A 22,431-nucleotide genomic window follows, 5' to 3' on the forward strand; every position below is an offset into this window, starting at 1 on the left:
GTCCATGATACCTTTTCCTTCAAGTATGTCAATTTGTGTTTCACGTACTCGGTGAAACGGTGAGTTAGCATGCAGTTTCTTTTTTCCTTCATGACTCCCTTCTACATCCCCCACCCCCATCCTGACACCCAGAAAAAGAAGACAGAAAGAAGTAGGAAAATAAACTGGGAAAAACAACATTATAGCCTATGGAATACTGTTTATTTTTTAAAATGTCTGTGTAATGTATATATTTATATTTTTTTGTCTTAAATAGAGTCCGGTGGATATTGTAACTGGTGGTTTATCTCCAGTAAGAGATTTTGACAGACTTCTACAAGACATGGATATTAATCGACTTAGGGCAGTTGTCTTCAGAGACATAGTAAGTTACAGTATTTCTTTTACATATTCTCTTAGCTGATACATATTTCCTCTGAGGCCCAAAGTATTGAGAGTGAACACTCTTTGTGATATAAAATAGTCAGGTAGAAATAAGAAGGCCTAGATACCAGTTCTCTTGACAATGATTTTAGAATCTTAGAATACTAAAAATATTGTTTATATAAATGGAGCTAATATATCAGAGTATTGCTACCAAAAAGAAAAACACATTATTACATAGTAAGCATTGTAAGTGCTTCATATGTTCTTATTCATTCCAACAACTTCTTGATTTGTGTACTTGGTAATTCCCGTTTTATGAATGAGGAATTTGAAGCACAGAGAGCTTGGGTAACTTGTTCAAGCTAATGGTAAATGATAGGATTCTAACTCCAGAATCTGTGCTCTGAAAGTTTTATATGATATAAAAATACACGATGAAATGTTGGGAGTGGTGTTTTAAATTTTTTAAAGATGAAAAATAGTTTCGTTTTAGCTAATTTTGATATATAATATGGCAGAATTTCATGTAGGAATTGTAGTCATATAAAAAAAGTATAATCATTAGTATTTATTGAACACTTACTGTGTGTTTAGTACTAGCTGCTCTATATTACATATACGTTTTTTAAAAATAAACTTTATAACTTCAATTTTTAACTTTCCCTTCTCTTCTCCAGTGTTTTAGTCCTCTTTTGATTCTTCACTAAGCTTTATACAAGTATACAATTTGTTAAAAGTAGTTATAGGTAATAATTATTAGCTATAACTAATAGTTTATTTTGTATTAAGCATATATATGTATTACCTCATTTAATTCACAGAATAATCCTATGAGAAAGATAGCAGTATTAGCTTAAATAGTCTGCTTAAAATCCTACAAGTAGTGAGAGGTAGAAGTGGATTAAGGACCTAGGGAGTCTGATTCTTGAAACTTTGATCTTAACCATTGTACTATAATGCCTCCCTGGATCTCAATTTTTTGCTTTTTGGTAGCTGTTATTATTCCTTTAATGAAGAAACCATTACTTTTGCTTTTTAGAACCCACTGACTGTGGTCCACTTTAGAACCAAATATTGCTGCTTCCTTCTCTCCCCATTCTCTTTCCTTGAGCAGTTGTTGAGTCTATTGCCCCGTAACTTTGTATTTCCTAGAATGAAGTTTCAAAATCTAGAATAGATGATGTAATTCTTTGGCTTAAAAGATTCTCTAATGGAAATGCAAACCAAAACTACAGTGAGGTAGCACCTCACAGTGGTCAGAATGGCCATCATCAAAAAATCTACAAACCATAAATGCTGGAGAGGGTGGGGAGAAAAGGGTAACCTCCTGCACTGTTAGTGGGCATGTAAATTGATACAGCCACTATAGAGAACAGTATGGAAGTTCCTCAAAAAACTAAAAATAGAACTACCATACAACCCAGCAATCCCACTACTGGGCATATACCCTGAGAAAACCATAATTCAAAAAGAGTCATGTACCACAATGTTCACTGCAGCTCTATTTACAATAGCCAGGACATGGAAGCAACCTCGGTGTCCATCAACAGATGAATGGATAAAGAAGATGTTGCACATATATACAATGGAATATTACTCAGCCATAAAAAGAAACGAAATTGAGTTATTTGTAGTGAGGTAGATGGACGTGTAGAGCCTGTCATACAGAGTGAAGTAAGTCAGAAAGAGAAAAGCAAACACCGTATGCTAACACATATATATGGAATTTGAAAAAAAAAAAGGTTCTAATGAACCTAGGGGTAGAACAGGAATAAAAACGCAGACATAGAGCATGGACTTGAGGACACAGGGACGGGGAAGGGTAAGCTGGGATGAAGTGAGAGAGTAGTATTGATATATATATATATACACTACCAAATGTAAAATAGATAGGTAGTGGGAAGCAGCTGCATAGCACAGGGAGATCAGCTCGGTGCTTTGTGACCATTTAGAGGGGTGGGAAAGGGAGGGCAGGAGGGAGACGCAAGAGGGAGGGGATATGGGGAAATATGTATACATATAGCTGTATATGTTATACAGTAGATTCACTTTGTCATACAGTAGAAACTAACACAACATTGTAAAGCAACTATCCTGCAATAAAGATGTTTTTTTAAAAAAAGTTCTCTAATGGCTTCCCATAGCACTTAAAATGAAATCACAGCTCCTCACCCTGGCTCTGAATGATTCGGCTCTTTGGCACTTTCTGATTGGTTATTATATCACGATATTTGGACAGAGAAATAGAGTGTCTCCTGTGTCTACCGTGTTCATTTCTGAAAGTAACAAATTAATTTTTTTGGTAATTATAAAAGTTATATAATCACCTTGCAAGAATTTTAGAAAAGAGAAAAGACCATGTTTCCCAAACTACATCCCAGAGCCTCTCTAGCATAAGCAAACTTTGAAGAAAAAGGAAATGACCTAAGACTGGGGATATAAATAAATTATTACCTTGAGGTTAAAAGCTAAGGTTTTTAATCAGTCTAATCTGAGTTCAGATTTGCTTTTTCATTTATTGTATGCCCTTAGGTAAATTACTTAACTTCTCTAGGCCTCATCTTATTTAAATGGGTTAATGAATATAGCACAGTGCCTGACTCACAGTAAGTATTCAATAAATGACAGCTACAATTGAAAGTAAATTTGTTTTAGGTGTTAGGACTTAAACATAAGGATCTATGGGATATTTTTTATTTGGGCACAAATCAGGCATACACTGTAAACTTCATACTGTAGTTAGTAAACACTGAACATATTAATGGGCTAAATAAAGATTAGATAGGTGTAAATAATTTATAAAAGATTAAGCAGGGCTTCTCTGGTGGGGCGCAGTAGTTGAGAGTCCGCCTGCCAATGCAGGGGACACGGGTTCGTGCCCCAGTCTGGGAAGATCCCACATGCCGCGGAGCAGCTAGGCCTGTAAGCCATGGCCGCTGAGCCTGCGTGTCTGGAGTTTGTCCTTTTCTTTCTGGCAGACACTATATTTTCAATTGTGGACACTTGAGTCTGTATTATTTTAAAATACTCTTGAGAATTTCTTTGGCATCCAGTTCTGTATGTGATAATGTTACTTTAAAAAATCTTGAATGCTTGTCTTTTAGGAAAACTGTTATTCTGATTTTTTAAAACATTTTAATTCTTATGGTTGGAAGAAAAAATAGTTGTTCACATATAATGATAATTGCTGTTTGATTAACCTTACAAAGTATATTAGGACATATCTCTTCAGATTTAGTTACTTAATTTAAAAAAAACAAGCCAGCTTCTCTCTTTTCATGTTTCACAAGCATAAAACCTAATATTTACAGGCATTTTTCCAAGAGTATTTGCCTAATCTTTGCTCAGGTGAATTCATTACTATTTTCTGTGTATATTGAAAGATTTGTGAACATGTTTTCTATTTGAATGTTGTCATGTAAAGTAAGATTCAAACATGTTATTTAATAGTGGCTTGATCAACTCCTTTTATTTTTCCCCAGGAGGATAGCAAACAAGCACAGTTTTTAGCCTTGGCAGTTGTATACTTTATCTCTGTTCTTATGGTCTCGAAGTACAGAGACATTTTGGAACCCCAAAATGAAAGGCATAGCCAGTCTTTTAAGGAAACTGGTAGTGAAAGTGGGAATTTATCACTCCCTGGTAAGTTTCTGTATTTTATTATCTGGCATCCAAAGTTCAAGTAAAACATTACCTACTTATGATAGTTAAAATATTGATTCTGGAATTTATGTATAAAGTGAGAGTATGTATTTATTTTTACTAATAACCAAATATTTTAAGTACCATTGCAATTGGGAGATGGTTTCTGTTCGTTAAGTGAGCCATCTATTTGAAAGATGAGAAAATGTTATTCTTTTTTTTAAAAAAATAAATAAATTTATTTATTTATTTTTGGCTGCTTTGGTTTTTCGTTGCTGCGTGCGGGCTTTCTCTAGTTGTGACAAGCAGGGGCTACTCTTTGTTGTGGTGCGTGGGTTCTCACTGTGGTGACTTCTCTTTTTTTTTTTTTTTTTTTTTTTTTGCGGTATGCGGGCCTCTCACTGTTGTGGCCTCTCCCATTGTGGAGCACAGGCTCCGGACACACAGGTTCAGTGGCCATGGCTCACGGGCCCAGCCGCTCTGCGGCATGTGGGATCTTCCCGGACCGGGGCAAGAACCTGTGTCCCCTGCATTGGCAGGTGGACTCTCAACCACTGCGCCACCAGGGAAGCCTGCGGTGACTTCTCTTGTTGCGGAACATGGGCTCTAGGCCTGCGGGCTTCAGTAGTTGTGGCTCGCGGGCTCTAGAGCGCAGGCTCAGTGGTTGCGATGCATGGGCTTAGCTGCTCTGTGGCATGTGGGATCTTCCCGGACCAGGGCTCGAACCTGTGTCCCCTGCATTGGCAGGCGGATTCTTAACCACTGAGCCACCACAGAAGCCCGAGAATATGTTATTCTTTACAAATAAAGTATTAGACATTTTTGTTTAACTCCACATTTGTTGTAAAGAATAAATAACATATTTTCTTATGAGACAGATTTGTTAACAAATAACTATAATAATTGGAGTTATAAAATTAGCTGCCAGTTATAGGGAAAGTTATAAAATTAGCTGCCAGTTATAGAGAAGCAGGTATTGTAGTTATAGAAGTAGCTGTTACCCAACAGGGGTGATTTATTTATCCAATCAATATTCATTCCGTACCTCCTAGGTTCTTGTTCATTATTAATGAACAAAAGAAAAAAAAAGTCTGCCCTCCTGGAGCTTGAATTCTAGTGAGAGGAAGTAGAAAATAAGTACATTTAATAAATAAATTGTATAGTATTGATTATTTTAGAAGGTGTTAAGTCCTAAGAAAAGAAAAATTGAATGGGGAAAATTATCAGGAATGACCAGGAGAAAGGGGGTATTTCACTCTAAGGAGAAAGGGATTTTCACTCTAAGGAGAATGAGAAATTATTGGAGGGTTTTGAGTACAGGAGTTAGAATTGATATATGTTTTTTAAAGTAACACTTTTAAGAAGACACCCTACGGGGCAAGAAAAACCAATGTTTTAGTTATGTACTGCTGTGTTACATGTTACCTCAAAGCTAAAACTCACAAAACTCACTGTTTTAGTCTTGTTATCATGATTCCATGAATTTGATTCAGATAAGTCGCAGTGGTAATGATTCATCCCTGCTATGATTCAGTGGTAATGATTCAACCCCTGTTGTTTGCTGGGGTTGGAAAATCCGAAATGGCTTTTCTCCTCATTAATCTAGTGCCTCAGCTAGAATGGCTCCAAGAGCTAGGGCTGAATGACTGAAATGGCTAAGCTGGGGTTGTATGTGTGGGGCCTTGCTACTTGTTCTCAGATGAATTTCTTGGTTTTACTCCAACCAGGTAGCCAGATTGTTTATAGAGGTGTTCAGAGATTCTGAGAATGTACAGATTGCCAGATCTTAAGCTTGGGCACAGAACTGACCCACTTCTACCACATTCGGTTGGTTGCAGTGAGTCAGGCCCAGCCCAGACTCAACAACTTCTCAAGGGGGTGAATACCAGGAAGCATGGCCAATAGAACCATTAATGTCACAGTCTTAACATAGCCAGTTAGGAGGATATTGCAATAACCTAGGCAAGAGGTAATTTTGGGGATGGACTAGGGTGGTAGCTGTAGGGCTAGTGAGAAGCAGTCAGATTCTGGATATATTTTGATAGTGAGAAAACAGGATTTTAAAATATTTGCTGTGGATATGCAAAAGATGGAAGGTAGTCAAGAATGATTATAAGGTGCACTTGGATATACTGAAGGTGAAACATACTAAAGGAAGAAGATAAGAAATTCAGTTTCCAACATGTTGAGTTTGTGATGTCTTTTAGACATATAAAAGAAGATGCAGAATAGGCAGTTATATATAACAGTCTGAATTTTATTTATTTGTGTAGTTATTTATTGAAATAGTGGTATTTAAAACTTTGAGAGTTAATGAGACCACTAAGGAAATAAATGTTGATAGAGAAGATAAAAGGATTAAGAACTGAGTACTAAGTCCCTTCAAGTTAAGAAATCCAGGAGAAAAAGAAGTGAAGGAGGTAAGGAAGGAACAACAGTAAGGTAGTAGATGAAAAACCAGAAGAGCATCGTGTCCTGTAAGCCAAGTGAAAAAAGTATTGTCACGTTGGAGAGAATAATCAGTTGCTGCTGCTATATCAAGTGCTGTTAGGACTGAGAACTGACCATTGGATTTAGCAAGATGGAGCATTTTTGTTGGAATGGAGTGAACACCTGATTGGGGGGAATGAAAATCAAGTAGAAAAGGTGATGCTCCCTGTTGAACTAGATTTTAAGGACCATTGAATTATTCAATTATTTAGGAGTGGTAACAAGTGTTCTAGCAGTAGAAACCATGATTGAGGTAGAGGTAATTATTGGTGTTGTAAAGTATTATGCGTTATGCCATGAGTAGCAGGAGATAAAGCTGGAGTTGAATAGTCATCTGAAAAATACTTATTGACTACCTACTACTTGCCAGGCATTGTTGTAGGCCCAGGCATTGTCATAGGTGCTGGAGAGGAAGTGTTAAAGAACGTACATTCCCTGCCCTGATAAAGTTTACAACTTAGCCGACTCATATTATTGAAGAACCTTGTACTTTATCCTAAGGATTTTGGACTTTTTCTTATAGGCCAATGGCTTTCAACCTTGTGTTGGTACCCATTGGTATGTCATATTCAGTTTGGGGTTTTCTAAGATATTTTGTTATTATTTATTATTATTATTATTTTATTAAACCATCTAATTATTTACTGAGTACATTTTCTAGATTATTTAATTTGTTTTTTACCTTTTAGAACATGCTGTATATTTCATAATTTAAAATAATTAGAACTGAGTGTACCTTTTTAAAATGAGTTGTAAATTTTTTAATTCATACTTTTCTTCTTTTTCTGGGTAAGATGGAGAAAACTCACCAGCAGCATTCAGTCCATTAACTCCAGCATCCATGGAAGAATCTGAAAGTGCATCATCTGCTCGAAGGAGGGACTCAGGCATTGGGGAAGAAATGGCTACTGGTTTAGGAAGCAATGTGGACGTAGCTCCTCCTGTAGCACCTCCAAGTGTCAGTGCAGGCCCAGATGCCATCAGTGAGGTGCTGTGCACTCTTTCTTCAGAAGTCAGTAAATCTCAGGAGACCAAAAGTGATGGAGAAAATGAATTGGATAACAAGGCTGCACCATCAGTTCCCGTTTCAAAAAATATCAATGTGAAGGACATTCTCCGAAGCTTAGTTAACATACCAGGAGATGGAGTCACAGTGGATCCTGCCCTTCTGCCACCAGCCTGCCTTGGAGCTCTTGGTGATCTATCTGTTGAGCAGCCTGTGCAGTTCAGATCTTTTGACAGGTACTGTAAATAGTCTTTAAATATATAAATATAAGGATTTAAATATATAAATTATAAGGATTTAAAGGTTATAAATATATAAATTTATAAATATATAAATTTATTGGAGTATAGTTGCTTTACAATGTTGTGTTAGTGTATACTGTACAGCAAAGTGAATCAACTATAGGTATACATATATCCCCTCTTTTTTGGATTTCCTTCTTATTTAGGTCAGCACTGAGTAGAGTTCCCTGTGCTATACAGTAGGTTCTCATTAGTTTATAAATATATAAATTATAAGGATTTAAAGGTTAAACAAGAATTTAACTTTGTTAAATTTTGTAGCTTCAACATTAAAAAGGGATGTTTTGATATAGTTTTAAAAATTATAAGGATATTTTGTTGTATGGTTTGTATATCATTTCAAATTTTTATTTATCAACATAATTATTAAGATTGTTTAAGAATAATTTTAATATTACATTGGCAAGTTGTATATTAAATAATTTTTTTCTTCGTTTGTTACAACTTAAAAATCACCTATATTTACAAATGGTTACCTTTCATTCCCCTGCTGTCAGTACTGTGCCAGCCTTTGTGAAAAAAGGTGGGAATCTGTGGATTCCGACAAATTCAGGAATTCAACAAAGTGTTCAGAGTCTTGACAGCTTGAGAAAGCTAACTATAGATTCCTGACTTTGTTGGTTCTGCTGTCCTAAGAAACCTTTGGCCAATTTGCTTGAAAATTTTCTTTATATTAAATTTTCTGAAATTCTGCCTGTAAGACATGTATGTATGAGAGTTGTTAAGCATATTCTTTTTCAAAAATCAGTATTTTTATCTGAAAACAAGCTCTGCCTTATAGAAAAGTTGCCAGTTAAAAGAAATTTTATTTTTCCTGCATCTGTTGAGGGAAAATTGATACAGTACTACACGCCTTTTGAATATTTTATTGTATATTTTCTACATAACCACAATACATTCATCAAAATAAGGAAATTAACATTGATATAATATTAATACTACCGTCAAATCTCGAAACACCTTTCAAGTTTCACTAATTTTCTCGGTAATGCTCTTTATAGTAAAAGGATCGAATTCAGACTTATGTGTTGTATTTTGTTGTGTCTCTTTATCCTCCTTCAATTTGGAAGAACAGTTCTTTAGTCTTTCCTTAAATTTAATGACCTCGACACTTCAGAAGATGAGAGCCCAGCTGTTTTGTATAATGTCCCTCAGTTTAGATTTGTCTAATTAGTGTCCTGGGGATTAGAGTCAAGCTAAAGCATCTTTGGAAGTAATATCACAGAAGTGATGCTATTTCTTCCTGTTGTATTCTAACAAGTGGCACATGGTTTTATCTCATTACTGGTGATACTCATTCTGATCATTTATAGAAATGGTATTTTCCGGGTTTCTCCACTGTTAAGGTACTCCCTGGGAAGAGGGGTTTAGAAACTGTTACCCTCCTCATCAAATGAATTCAGTACATTCATCATATGACCTTACGGTTTCATACTTTATAGGATGAATTATAATATTATTGTTATTGTTTATATTGATGCTCAGATTGTCTCTGATTTGGCCAGTGGGATTTCCTTCCAGTTGGCTTCTGTTTTCTTTTGGTATATCCTCATCATAATTTCCTTCTGTCTGGTTATTTCTTTGTGTCTCCTGTTCTCTGTATTTCATCTCATCTCCTAGTTTTCTACTTCAGACCTGCTGGCACATTAGATATCCAAGCTGGTTAAAATTATTTATATAATTAATATGCTCTGAAAGAACACAGGGAATATATAACTTTAATGGAAAATCTTTTTGCCATCATCCTCTATCATCTTACTCCCTCTACCTCTGTTTAAAGATTAGGTCAATGTCGTGGAATGATGAGATTGACAGAGTCTAAATTCCAGGTAAATAGCATATTGGTATATGTCTAATGTGACATTATAGATATAGTGGCTGCTAGATTCAGATGTCTTTTTCTTTTTTATTAGGCTTTATAATATAGGAGTTAGAATATTGACTCTAGAAATGAGATGAAACTGTTTGAGTTCTGGCTCTGTTACTTATTAATGAATTTGGACAAATTACCTCATCCTCCTGAGCCTCAATTCCCTTATCCTTACACTGTGCAATACTATACAGCTATTAAAGAGAACAAAAGCACAACAATATGTACTGGTGTGAAATGATATTGAAGATATATTAATCTATAACACTTAGCATGAAGAAATCCAGAAGTTTAAAAGATGATACCTAGTCTTAATGAGGGTATGAAGAAACACTTTTATATTGTTGAGAGGGCATATTGGTACAATTTATCTGAGGGAAAATTGGCAGTTAATTAAAATTTAAAATATGTAAACCTAATTATATAAGCCTATACAGAAGATATGTGCAAGTATAAAATGTTTTCTTTCTGCAAGAGGAATTTCATAGTTAAGCTAATACCTATTGAGCTTTTACCCTGTGAAGGTGTATTAAAGTGCATTTTTTAGATAGATAGGTAGGTAGGTGGATAGATAGATACTGTTTTTATTCTTACTTTACAGATGATGAAACCTGAGGCACAGGGAAAGTAAATAAATGCTTTAAGCTTTTGCGCTAATAAATGGTGGAGCTAAAATTTAAACCATGGCCAGTGGACTCTAAATCCTGTCATTTGGCTATGCTATGCAAACGTAGTTGCCAATTTATTAAGAATTGGTTACATGTGTTGTTTCCTATGAATATAGTAAATACTATGCAGCCACTAATGAGAGAAAAGCACAACTGATGTATTGTAAAATGATATTGAAGATATATTATTAAGTGGAAAAAGCAGAGTACAGTTTAGTTTGGAATTTATGATCTTTTGAAAAAATAGATACATATGTTCCCATATGCTTCCAAAATTTATAACAAACTGCAATGGCTATATTTTGAGGGTGAGAAGAGGTGTAAATGATTAGGTTTTTTCTGATATTCACAATTTTTATGAATTTGTTTAAATTTGTATTAGTCTTAGATTGAATAGTGAGAATAACTTAAGGGTAGAGTTTTACATTTAATAAATCTTACTAATATACTCAAAGTTGTTTCCTTATAAATTCCCCGAATTTCATGTATTTTGGGATGTATTTCTTTTTAAATAGCATAGAAATTGTCTATGCCTTAGTGATACCTTCAGTGTGTAGGTTACAAACTTATTTAGGGAACTGTGCACGGGGAATACATTTTAAAGGGGTTTATTGAAACAGGAAACAAAGGGGAATTTTGGTGATAGCATTTTTCAGGAGGTTATTTGGAACTTACATGTCTGGTATGCATTTAACATACTATCTGATGGCAAGCAAACTGCTCTGTTTTTACCCCCTCTTTTTCTTAGCAAGAGACACCTTTTGAAAAACTATTTTCATGCAGCTTTAGACCAGAGGAATATCTTTGAGAATTTCAAAGCGTCCTTCTGATCATGTATTTATCTCTGGAATGCTGTGTCAGAAATCACAACTCTCCTCATATCTTAAGAATTATCAACTTCCAAGCAATAGCTGGAACGTTTAGAGTAACAGCTACATGAGTGGAACCTTGCTGAAAGGCTGCCAGGTTGTGGGCCTTTGTGGATGGCAAGGTGTTTGTGTTCATTCCCATGCCAACATTCTTGCTCTTATCTAATTTGAAGATCCTCTCTGGTGATTAGCGGATGCCAGGGATTTATCTTGATAAAGTTCAAGGGCTTGTCTGGCTTTTCAGCTAGATCCTTAGGGACTAAAGTACTAGGCTTAAAATGCTCTTTTCTCCTTTAGTGAACTATTTGCATGTTAAAGAAAATAGCATTTATGTGAAAGTTTGTGATAATTCAAACTGATATAATTCTGAAATGGAACTTCTGAACCTTAGTGATCTGGAAGACATTGTTGCTTTATGTCGTTACTCAATAAAAAGAAATCTTTAAAAAAGTATCCCTAGTTCAGGTAAGAAAAAAAAAAGTCAAGTGTTTACACTCTCTATCTCTGGAGACTTAGGAAAATTACTTCTTTCTCATCTGTAAAATGGGGATAATAATATGTAGTACTTACCTAATGGGTTGTTATAAATATAAATAATTCCCTCGTAGGTTGTTATAAATATAAATAGCATAATTCATATACGTCCTTAGCATAGTGCTCACAAATACTAATTATTCATTAAAGTTGGTGAGTATAAAGAAAAAAGCAATAATATGTGAAATTTTATACTTTAATATTTGGTTTTTAATTGAAAGTTTGGAAAAATAGCTTATATAACTAAAAGACTTACCTGTCTTCCAAATTTTTTATGCCAAAAAAGTTTGAAGTGCTTTTTGTTAAAATTGTTGGCTGATATTAAAAATTCAGTAATTTATTTCTTGAAAATTAACAAGGATTTCAATTTGTCTTTTAAATGGAAACTTAAGCTGTAGCCTGAGAACAATGGCATTTTATTAAAACTTTAAGACATGCTTTACTAGTTTAGATTTACACTTTCATACATGATAAATATGATAGCTTAAAGACCCCCCCGTATTGAAGATTTTAGTCTTGTACACAGAAATTTTATAATTTAACAATAGTAAAAACAGTTGGAATGAAAATATCCTGAAATCTGCCTACTGCTTAATGTCCTTTTAAGGGAATCTTTGTTACTGAATTTTCTTTGTTTTTATGTGGCCCAAAGCTAAAGTATTAGTATGTTACTTCTTCAGTGATATTTGAATCAGTCATTGAATTTGGACATTGATTAATTTTATTTTTCTATTATGTACTAACTACATAGCGGGGCTAAAGAATGCAACTTTTCCATTTCTGAGCAGATATATTTTTGTATTTTAGTAGTAGTAGTACATATTTAATATCTTGGAAATCTTTATTACCATTGCTTATAGATGATTATATTATAGAATTACCTTTAAATGTTAATATGATTGTGGTGATGGTTGCACAATTCTATGAACATTCTAAAATCCATTTAATTGTATACTGTACATGAATAAATTGTATGGAATGTGAATTATATCTCAATAAAACGTAAAGGTCAGTATGAGGAAACAGTTCAAATTAGAGGCTCTTGTTTAGATAAACCCAGAATTGTGGGACAGTTCTGCCATTTACCTTGGCAAGTTACTTTACCTTTCTGAGGTTTACTTTTTAAATTTTCTTAAATGGAGGTAATTTGTATGTTAGGATTGTTTTGTGAATTGAGTAATAATTCTTGGCATATTGTCAGTGCTTAATCGTAGCATTCATTAATAATTTATTAAGTTTATATAATAGGATCATGTAGAAGCACAAAGAATAGTGGACTCTGACTTGGCAATCTGGGGAGGCTTACCTTTGAGCAAGGTTTTGAAAGGTGAGAAGGAAGTTAGCTGGCAAGCAGGACTAAGAGGAAGGCGTCTTGGTAGAGAAATAACACATACAGAGGACTGGAGTTGTGAAAGCATGTACATGCTCAGTTCAAGAACCATAACAGCATATTGCAGTAGTGTGTAAGGAGTGCTAGTTAAATGTAAATTCATATAGGAAGCCACACTTCAGATGTGTCAGGAATGAGAATATGTGAAAGATACTGGACAATAAATATTTACTGAACTGAAATAAAGTATAGCTATTATTCATGGTTGAAAACATTATTAGGGGCTTCCCTGGTGGCGCAGTGGTTGAGAGTCCACCTGCCGATGCAGGGGACACGGGTTCGTGCCCCGGTCCGGGAAGATCCCACATGCCGCGGAGCGGCTGGGCCCGTGAGCCATGGCCACTGAGCCTGCGCGTCCGGAGCCTGTGCTCCGCAGCGGGAGAGGCCACAACGGTGAGAGGCCCGCGTACCGCAAAAAAAAACCAAACAAAAAACATTATTAATGGCAGTTGTTTAAAGGAATAGAAATGAGGTCAAGTTCTTTTGTTATCTTTTATTAACTGTACCATCTTGGACACATAGAGATTGTGCATATTATGGGACATCTGTGGTAAACATTTTTTTTTTGTTACCAGCTTTCCAACATTTTATTATGAAAATGTTCAGACATACAGAGAATTTGCAAGAATTGTACACTGAACACCCAGAGACCCACCACTGAGATTCTGCAATTAGCCTTTAACTGTTTGCTTCATCTTAGAGTTCTCCATATAGCCATCTCTCTATTCATCAGTCATTCTTATTTTTCTGATGCATTTCAGAGTAAGTCGCATACATCAGATCACTTCACTCAAACATTTCAGGCGCAGATCTCTAACCAGACATCAATACTGTTTTTAAGGTGAAATGTACATACAACAACAGGCATAAATTTTTAAGTATGCCATTTGATGAGTTTTGACAAATTAAACACCTGTGTAACCTAAATTTCCAATCAAGATATCATCAGTCTTGAAAGTTCCTTCATGCTCCTTCTCAGCCAATGCCTGTCTCCACCCCGCACAGGCAATTATTGTTCTATTTTTTAATTTTTAAATTTATTTTTATTTATTTTTTAAACAATAGATTAGTTTTGTCTTTTCTAGAACTTCATGTAAAAGGAAATACAAAATTTATGTTCCTCTGTATACGGCTTCCTTCACTCAACATAATGCTTTTGAGATTCATATGTGTTACGTTAATCAGTAGTTTGTATGTTTTTATTGCGGGATATTATTCCATTGTAAAAACACACCACCATATTTTTATTCATTTTTCTGCTTAAAGGATTCTGGGCTATTTCCAGTTTTTGGCTCTTATCAGTAAAGCTATCTGAATGTTATTGTACCTATTTTTTGTGGACTTCAGTTATCTGGAGGAAATTTCTAAGAGTGGAATTGCTGGTACATAGGGTAGGTTTATGGCTTAAGTTTCAAATATAGAAAAAGCAATTTCACTTTTCTAAATGTTAATTTCTATTGCTCCTATCAGTACTTGCCTATTGTATGAGTAAACTAAATCTTGCTAGTTCTTTCTTTTGTGAGCAAATGTCTAAGTAAATTCTCCATATCCCCCCCGCCCCCCCCCGCTGCCCCCGTCCCCCCAAAATAGGTAACTAGGAAATAGGTAGCTAGAGATTTTCTTAAACAATAGGCTTGTAAATATTTGCCCCATGGTAGGTAATATACAAATTACATTTTTTATTGTTTTCTGAATGTGCTACCAGCACACGTGTACACACACACACACACACACACACACACACACACACACGCACGTGTGCACAGAGGGGGTCATCTGCTCCCCCTAAAGTCAATAATCTTCATCCAATATAAGCTACCGTGATTTAAGCACACCATTTTGGATTGAGGGCTCAGGTGGCTGTTGCTTCTATTTTTTAGTGTATAGTTAACATTGGCAGTCACCCTTATAATGATGTGACACCAGCTACCCCCAAGTACATTGAATAAGCCATACCTAGCACAAGAGAACTTGATTTAATTGGCAACAGTGTTTGCTGTCACATGATAGGCACTGAAGTAAAACAAAACCTATTTCACTTTGTATTATCTCTTTTTGATGTAACAGTGAAAACAAAATGTATTTTTAAAGTGCTGGAATTATATAATTTTCACTGTGGAATACATATATCTGGATCAAGTATCTAAGTAACTTTATTTAGGAACTGAATACTTTAAAGCTGTTAAGGGAGTACTTGAAGCTTGCAGTTACAATATTGTCAACAAAAGATGTGATTAAATAAATTGAATGTTGAAGACTTTAGGCTTATGGTTAATACCAGGTAATTAAAAGTAAGCACTGCTGTGGGAGTGCATTATATATTAGCTGTCCTCTTTACCTCATTAACTGGGGTTTTGCATGTTTATGGAGCTAACTTCAATTAAAAATGCCTTTTAAGTTATGCCTATTAAGGTCTTTTAGTTACTATTTTGGTATAAAGTATTACACTTAAATGAAATTGGTATATCGTAAATACCTGTGTTTGAGTAATACCCAAGATGAACAAATTTGATGATTTGATATTTTTACATCTAGGTTTTTTATGCCTATGCATTGTTTTTTCTGTGTAATATAAGACAGTCTATGAGAGTTAAAAAGTAAAACTTTGCTTGTATACATGTTAAAAAATTGTTCATACCTGCATTTTCTTAACCTTATAAGATTTCTAAGGTTTTATCATTTCAACTTAGTGGTGCTTTAAAATCCTTACAGAAGCATGTTGAGTTTTCTGCTTCACTTCTGAGGTTAAGAAAAAGTTAATTAATTTTCCATTTGAATGCCAAATTCCTATTTTCCTATATACCTTTGGTTATATTTTAAGGTGGATAATTAAAGATGATCCTAAATTTAAAGAATATTATAAATATAAATTGAAATGTTAAAACTGATTATTATATTTTTGTAGAACATTGTCTCGATTCTAAAAAAATGAAGTATAAATAACTGTGAACACCACTGAAGAGATTTCTTATTGAGAGTATATTCTAAGTTGTACATCAAAATAGAGATAAGAAAAAGTTAGGAAAAAGAAGTTGGTTTCCTATTTTCTGTTTTGAAATTCATGTAATTAACTTGAGTGATTTTCTGTATTTTAAAATTTATTTACTTTCTTTATTACAGAAGTGTCATCGTGGCAACAAAAAAATCAGCAGTCTTACCTTCAACACTTACAAGTATACCTACCAATGCTGTCAGTGTGGTTTCTTCAGTAGATTCAGCCCAAGCCTCAGATGTGGGGGGAGAATCACCTGGTGAGTTTGTTATCAGCGATTTCAACAAAAAAGTTCTTAATCCCATTGCAAAGCTTAGGATTTTTGATTAAGTTAAATAGTTTTATTAGGCATATTTTGAATGATTATGCTTTTGTATTATGTTGTTGATTATTTGATGATTTTCTGAATCATCATTTTTGAGTAATATGAAATAAATTAAATCAAGGATTTTAATACTTTCTCCACTTAAACATAGTAGTGTATGACAAATTGGATGCTGCTGGTTGGGTGGTTGAATGAATGACAGATGTATTAAAATACTTTTTTCCTTTCCTTTCACTTGAGAAGATGTGTATAGATAGTGGTTAATATGAGAAAGTTTTGCTGACATTTGGTCTTTTAATCTGGTTATCAGTTGCCAGATGTTTATATGGTATCCAGTACTTTGCTTTCTCTTGCATAGTTTTTGAATTAGATGCTTGGAAAGGGAATGCTGCCCTCAAGTCTATCATCATTCTAGCATTAGTCACAGTAGTTCAATAACTCTTACTACAATTTGATTTTTGCCCCGCCTCTCTCTCTCTATTCCTTCCTAACGTAAAAGCCTTTTGGTGCACATGTATGGGTGCAAGATCCTATATCCCTAGATGTTGATTGGAAGCTCAGTGATAATAGCAGGTGAACTTGAAGACTATGTGATATTAAAAAGACCAAGTTAGGACAAAGGGAATATTATTTTATATAAGTAGTGTATTTCTAAGTGTTGTGCTATTTCATTAAAAAATACCCCAAAAAACTAAAAAAAAAAAAATTAATCCCCCAAAGGAGTCATCCTCTCTTGTTACTCTAGGATGAGATTAATGAAAAATAAAAGGAATTTTGAAGGAATGACTAGGTGGATTATGTTAAAATCAGAAATAATGTTTTTCCTTCATCTTTTGCGACATCTCAGGCCTCCTATCCAATGTTCTACCTTTATTTGGTAAACCGGTATATCTCAGCGAGTTTTGCTGCTAACTTGAGTTTCTACTAGCCAGTTGTCAGGGACATTTAATTTTTCCTTTCTGTGTACTATGTATCATGTGTTCCAGAAACAAGACTAGTATTTTTTAAAAAAATATTTATTTATTTAAATTTATTTGGTTGCGGGTTTTAGTTGTGGCAAGCAGGCTCCTTAGTTGCGGCATGTGGGCTCCTTAGTTGTGGCATGTGAACTCTTAGTTGCAGCATGCATGTGGGATCTAGTTCCCTGACCAGGGATCGAACTTGGGCCCCCTGCATTGGGAGCATGGAGTCTTAACCACTGCACCACCAGGGAAGTCCCAGGATTGTTTATTTCTTTTGTCTTTCCTGCTTTTCTTTTTCCTTTCATTGTAATTATTTTACTTGTGCTAACAAAAACTTTTTTTCAAAGTTTTAAATGTGATTAATTCTTTACAAATTTCTTAGTGTTAAGTGATAATAGAAAATGCTCACAGTAGGTTAAGTAAAAAAAAAATTACATGCAATACTTTACATGCTATGAAATCATAACTATGTGAAGTATGTATATACTTTTCATACATGGAAGAAGCAAGGAAATGTACTCTGAAGTTACTTGATTATTTCCATGAATTAATGGAAATTTTGATTTTCAAAATTTTTAATTTTAGTATATTTTCCAAAAATTTATCAGTAATCCTGTATTATTTTTATAATTAGGAAAGAATAGTTGTTGAAGAAAAATATCCACAAGGAAACCAAAAGCTGCAGTGGTAGTAGACAGTTTTGTGCTGCCTTGTTTTTTACTTTATTAAAACATTTTTTAAGATTAATAGACCTTATATTTTAGGTCAGTTTTAGGTTATAGAAAAATAGAAAGGAAAGTAGGGAGTTCCCATATATGCTCTCAACCTCACCCTCTCTGCATTTCTCTGTTGTTAACATCTTGCAATAGTGTGGTATATGTGTTACATTTTGTTTTTCATCATTCATTGTCTTAGTGAGAAACAATAAAGGAAAGTAAGTGTAGAACTCCAGCAAAATTTCCTCTTCTTTATTTTCTCCTTCTTTATTTCCTTCATCATTATACTCTGATACTTTTTTTTTTTTTTTTTTTTTACTTTGGAGAAGCAGCAATTTGGGGATCTATTTTGGACTGGTTACGCAAATTTCTGTTCTTCCACCTCCATCCAAAGGCCTTAAAAAAAATCAACTGTGATTTTTCTAGACAAGCCCCTGTTGGGAAAAAGTCAGATGTTACTAATATCTATGAAACTTTCTGCTGTCTTTTAAATTCAGTAATAGTGAATTCCTAATAACTTCCCAGAGCATATGTAGTAAATTCAGAGGTTCACAGTACACTGAGTAAAATATTATCATCTTATTTTGAATATATTACCCTTTAATTTCAGTTTATGGGGCAAGGTAAATAGGACCCTCTGATTTCTTTTAAATATATTTTTCTAAATTCATGCAGTCTTTGACTTATTTCAATAAAGCCAGAAAAAATGTTAAACAAGTAAATAAAATTGGTACAAGGGAAAGAAAAAAAAATTCATGCAGTCTTCAGAAGAGATAAGAAACAGAAAGAAAGCTGATATATGAGTAATATTTGATATAAAACAGCATAACAAATTTCTTTCTGAAGCCATTGTATATTTTCCAGTAAGTTCATTACAATGTAAAATACCCTGAAGAACCATATGCAGAATTACAAAATAATTTGCTATCTTGAAGACTATCATATTTATTGGTAAAACCCCACAAAACCCTGTATCCAGCCCATAATGTACCCTTTTCCCCCTCTTATTTAAATTTTGTATAACTTGTGGTGGTAGTGTTTCTCAAATAGTTCCCAGTTTTTTCCATTTTGGGGTAGAATTTGTAGTTCATTTCCTTTATTTAGCTCCCTTTATTTTAAAAAAAATTCGTTCCTTTTTAAAAATGACAAGTCATTCTGAGTTGTTCTTGTGATGATGGTCTTTATTTTTGTCACTTGTTTTGATTTCCATACCTGACTTTTCCTTTCCTCTTCCTCTGTCACTAGGCTCTTGTTTTCACTTATATGGTGTCTCGATTTTAGTTTATTATTTCCATTCCATTGATTGCTGCCATGAACATTACTGCCTTGATAAGAAATCTAACCCAACTGAATGTTTTCAGTCATCCTATTTCTTACTCTCCTACCGCCCTATTTTTCGTGCTTTGCCTACTATACTTGCCCTTGTAGTCTGTTCTCTTTTCACTTGGAATTCAAACAAATAGTTATCTCTCTGCCATCAATATTTTTAGCTGATAGATTTTTGTTTTCTTTTTGGTAGATCTCTTGATTTAAGTTATTTGCCATTAAAAAAAATAGGCTATACAGTATATCAAAGCTTATTATGCTGCTTCTGGTTCAAGCAAGATTTGGGAAAAATGATTTGTGGATGAATTGATTGCTATTGTGATTACATGGTGAGCTGGGCAGTTTATTCTTGCAGATCTGGGTAACTTAGGTATTATTCTTGGTTTGATCTTGGATTATTTTCTTTACATGAAAGTACAGTTAATATCTGTCTCTGTGGACCATAAACCTTTGTGTCTTGGGACGACTTCAGTTCTGAATTTTATAGTGAGTCAGCAACAAAAAGTGAACTGCTCATAGTTAGTAATAGATTATTGGTTAATAAAAAAATATACTCGATAGTACATAGTACATTAGCAAAAATGGGAACTTCCTTGGAAGAAACCATGTTGAACAGAAAACATAAAATATGAGTTTTGTAGCAAAAAAGTTTAAACTATTTGGAAATTTTGATATCAAAATGGGATTTCTATGTTTTACGTGTGGCACAATTAAAGACAAACTAGGACTGGATCCCAGAAAAAGAATGAGAACTTGTCAACTTATGTGAGGTCAAAGATTTTTCTGTCAAAACATTACCACCCAAATAATTTTATAATTTTGTGAAAAAATTAAGGATTTGTTAATACATTTTATTTTTATTTATTTAAAAAATTTTATTTTTTATTTTTATTTTTGGCTGCATTGGGTCTTTGTTGCTGTGCGTGGGCTTTCTCTAGTTGAGGCGAGTGGGGCTACTCTTTGTTGAGGCGCGCGGGCTTCTCATTGCAGTGGCTTCTCTTGTTGCGGAGCACGGGCTCTAGGCGCACTGCCTTCAGTAGTTGTGGCACGTGAGCTCTAGAGTGCGTGCAGGCTCAGTAGTTGTGGTACACGGGATTAGTTGCTCCGCGACATGTGAGATCTTCCCGGGCCGGGCTCGAACTCTTGTCCCCTGCATCGGCAGGTGGATTCTTAACCACTGTGCAACCAGGGAAGCCCTGGAAATACATTTTAAAACAGTGTACATTATTAAAACTATGATCAGTATCCAAGTTTTGACTCATACAAATTTCAGATTTTAGTTTGAATAATGTTTCTTAGCTTTTGTAGCATTTTATTAGCAAAAAAGTGTAATATAATAATAATGGCAAACCTTTCGTAAGAAGTGGTAAAAGATTCATCAGAAGAAACAAGGTTTGCCCTTTGTGTATGCATATTTATTTATAAAGAACACTAAAAGAGAAAATAGGGTTTTTAGTAAATATATCAAAATCTGTAAATTTTAGTTACTCATTAGTAAAGGTTTAATTGTCCAGACTACAATATGTGTTAAGATGCAGTTACTCTTTTTTCAAATGTCCGGTGGTGTTTTCAAATATGTTTGATTTGCAAAGCGTAAACGATTAAAACAAAATTGAAGCTAACCCAATGAAGGAACTAAACAGACTGTTCTTAAATAATTTATGTGCTGAGTGTTTGCTAATTTGCAAAATTTAACAGTTACACTACTTACCAGAGTATTAGGCTCTACTGTGTATCAGAGCCATGCATATTATAAATTAGTATGTTTATTTTTAATGTTGAAGGAAAATTTTGATTCTTTGCTTTATATAATCTTTGACCCAAGAGGCTTATCTTTACTTATCCAATAAAAGTTTCTTTTATTTAATGAAGAATTTTAGCTGGGCATATAGACTATCCCTCCCTGAATTGGTCTGGAATGGGTGGGGAGGGAAAGAGGGAGAAAAGGAGAGAGAAGGCAATTAAAAAAATAACCGTGTTTAGGGATTAAATATTGGCATTTGTATTAATAGTACTTTTTTGCAAAGGACATTATTTATGTAGACCCTTAGGGACCTTGAATTAACAATCGGCTATTCCCTGGATAGATGCTAGACAGATGATCTATTTACATTTTCCCTTTTGTTCTTTTGAATGTCTGGAAGACTGTCAGTTTGAAGGAGCCAGTTTATCAGTGCAAGGATAAGGAAAAGATAAGTCAGTACCATTCCATATGTTAGAAGTAGCTTCTGAATTTACATGTTTGATCACTTGTTGAAAATATTTTTATTGTTAAATTGATTAAAAACAAATTTGTCATAAATTTATGATTTTTTAAGCTGAGTTGAAAAAATGCTGAATGTATTTGGAAGTTACATTTTTCTGTCTGGTAGGAATGAAGGTCAACCTGGTGTGAAATTACTGATATATTTATTTTTTATGTGATTTTTTTTTCCTTAAAACAATTGCTAGTTGATTCACTTATCTTTGTTGGTAATGTATTTTCTTATGATTTGAAAAGATCACTTTATAAAAAATCCCTTTCTGCTCTAGTCTTTTTAAGGTTTGAAAATTGGCATTATTTCTAGGGTAGTGTCAAGAAAGCGTTTTTGTTACTGTTTCATGTAGAGCCACCAATGCTCCTTGACTTTTTCAAATTTTGATATATATATATTTCACCTCATTAAAATTAGTCTCAGCCCATGATTGCCATCTTTCTCTGCCCAACTTCATCTAAAGTCTGTGTCAATATTCTCCAGCCAAAGATCCCAGTAGTAAACCTTTGATTGACTAAGTCAGTGAGGGAGAATGCACATAGTGAAACTTGGGGCATCTCAGGAATAGTGTGTTAGAAAAGATTTATTATAGGATTTGAGCTTGCATGTAAGTGCAAAGAACAGAGTCTGAAAGGATATATTCCAAATTGCTGATAGTGGCTGCCTTTGGGGAGGGATTGGGACTAGGAGGGTTTGTGCAAAACACTGCTGAATTTAA

General features: G+C 34.3%; 1 protein-coding gene across 3 annotated transcripts in view; it reads left to right on the forward strand.

Moving 5' to 3' along the window:
- The window catches only part of LRBA (LPS responsive beige-like anchor protein), a 727,005-nt gene that overhangs the window by 176,173 nt on the left and 528,401 nt on the right, over positions 1-22,431 (forward strand). For all 3 annotated transcript variants that reach the window (XM_067736701.1, XM_067736700.1, XM_067736702.1), the window contains exons 28-31: positions 257-364; positions 3,849-4,008; positions 7,293-7,740; positions 16,258-16,388. In XM_067736701.1, coding sequence (XP_067592802.1) covers positions 257-364; positions 3,849-4,008; positions 7,293-7,740; positions 16,258-16,388 — 847 coding nt within the window. The remainder of the gene's footprint in view (positions 1-256; positions 365-3,848; positions 4,009-7,292; positions 7,741-16,257; positions 16,389-22,431) is intronic.

This window comes from Pseudorca crassidens, chromosome 4 (assembly GCF_039906515.1).
Source record: "Pseudorca crassidens isolate mPseCra1 chromosome 4, mPseCra1.hap1, whole genome shotgun sequence".
In the NCBI taxonomy this organism is placed as follows: Eukaryota; Metazoa; Chordata; class Mammalia; order Artiodactyla; family Delphinidae; genus Pseudorca; species Pseudorca crassidens.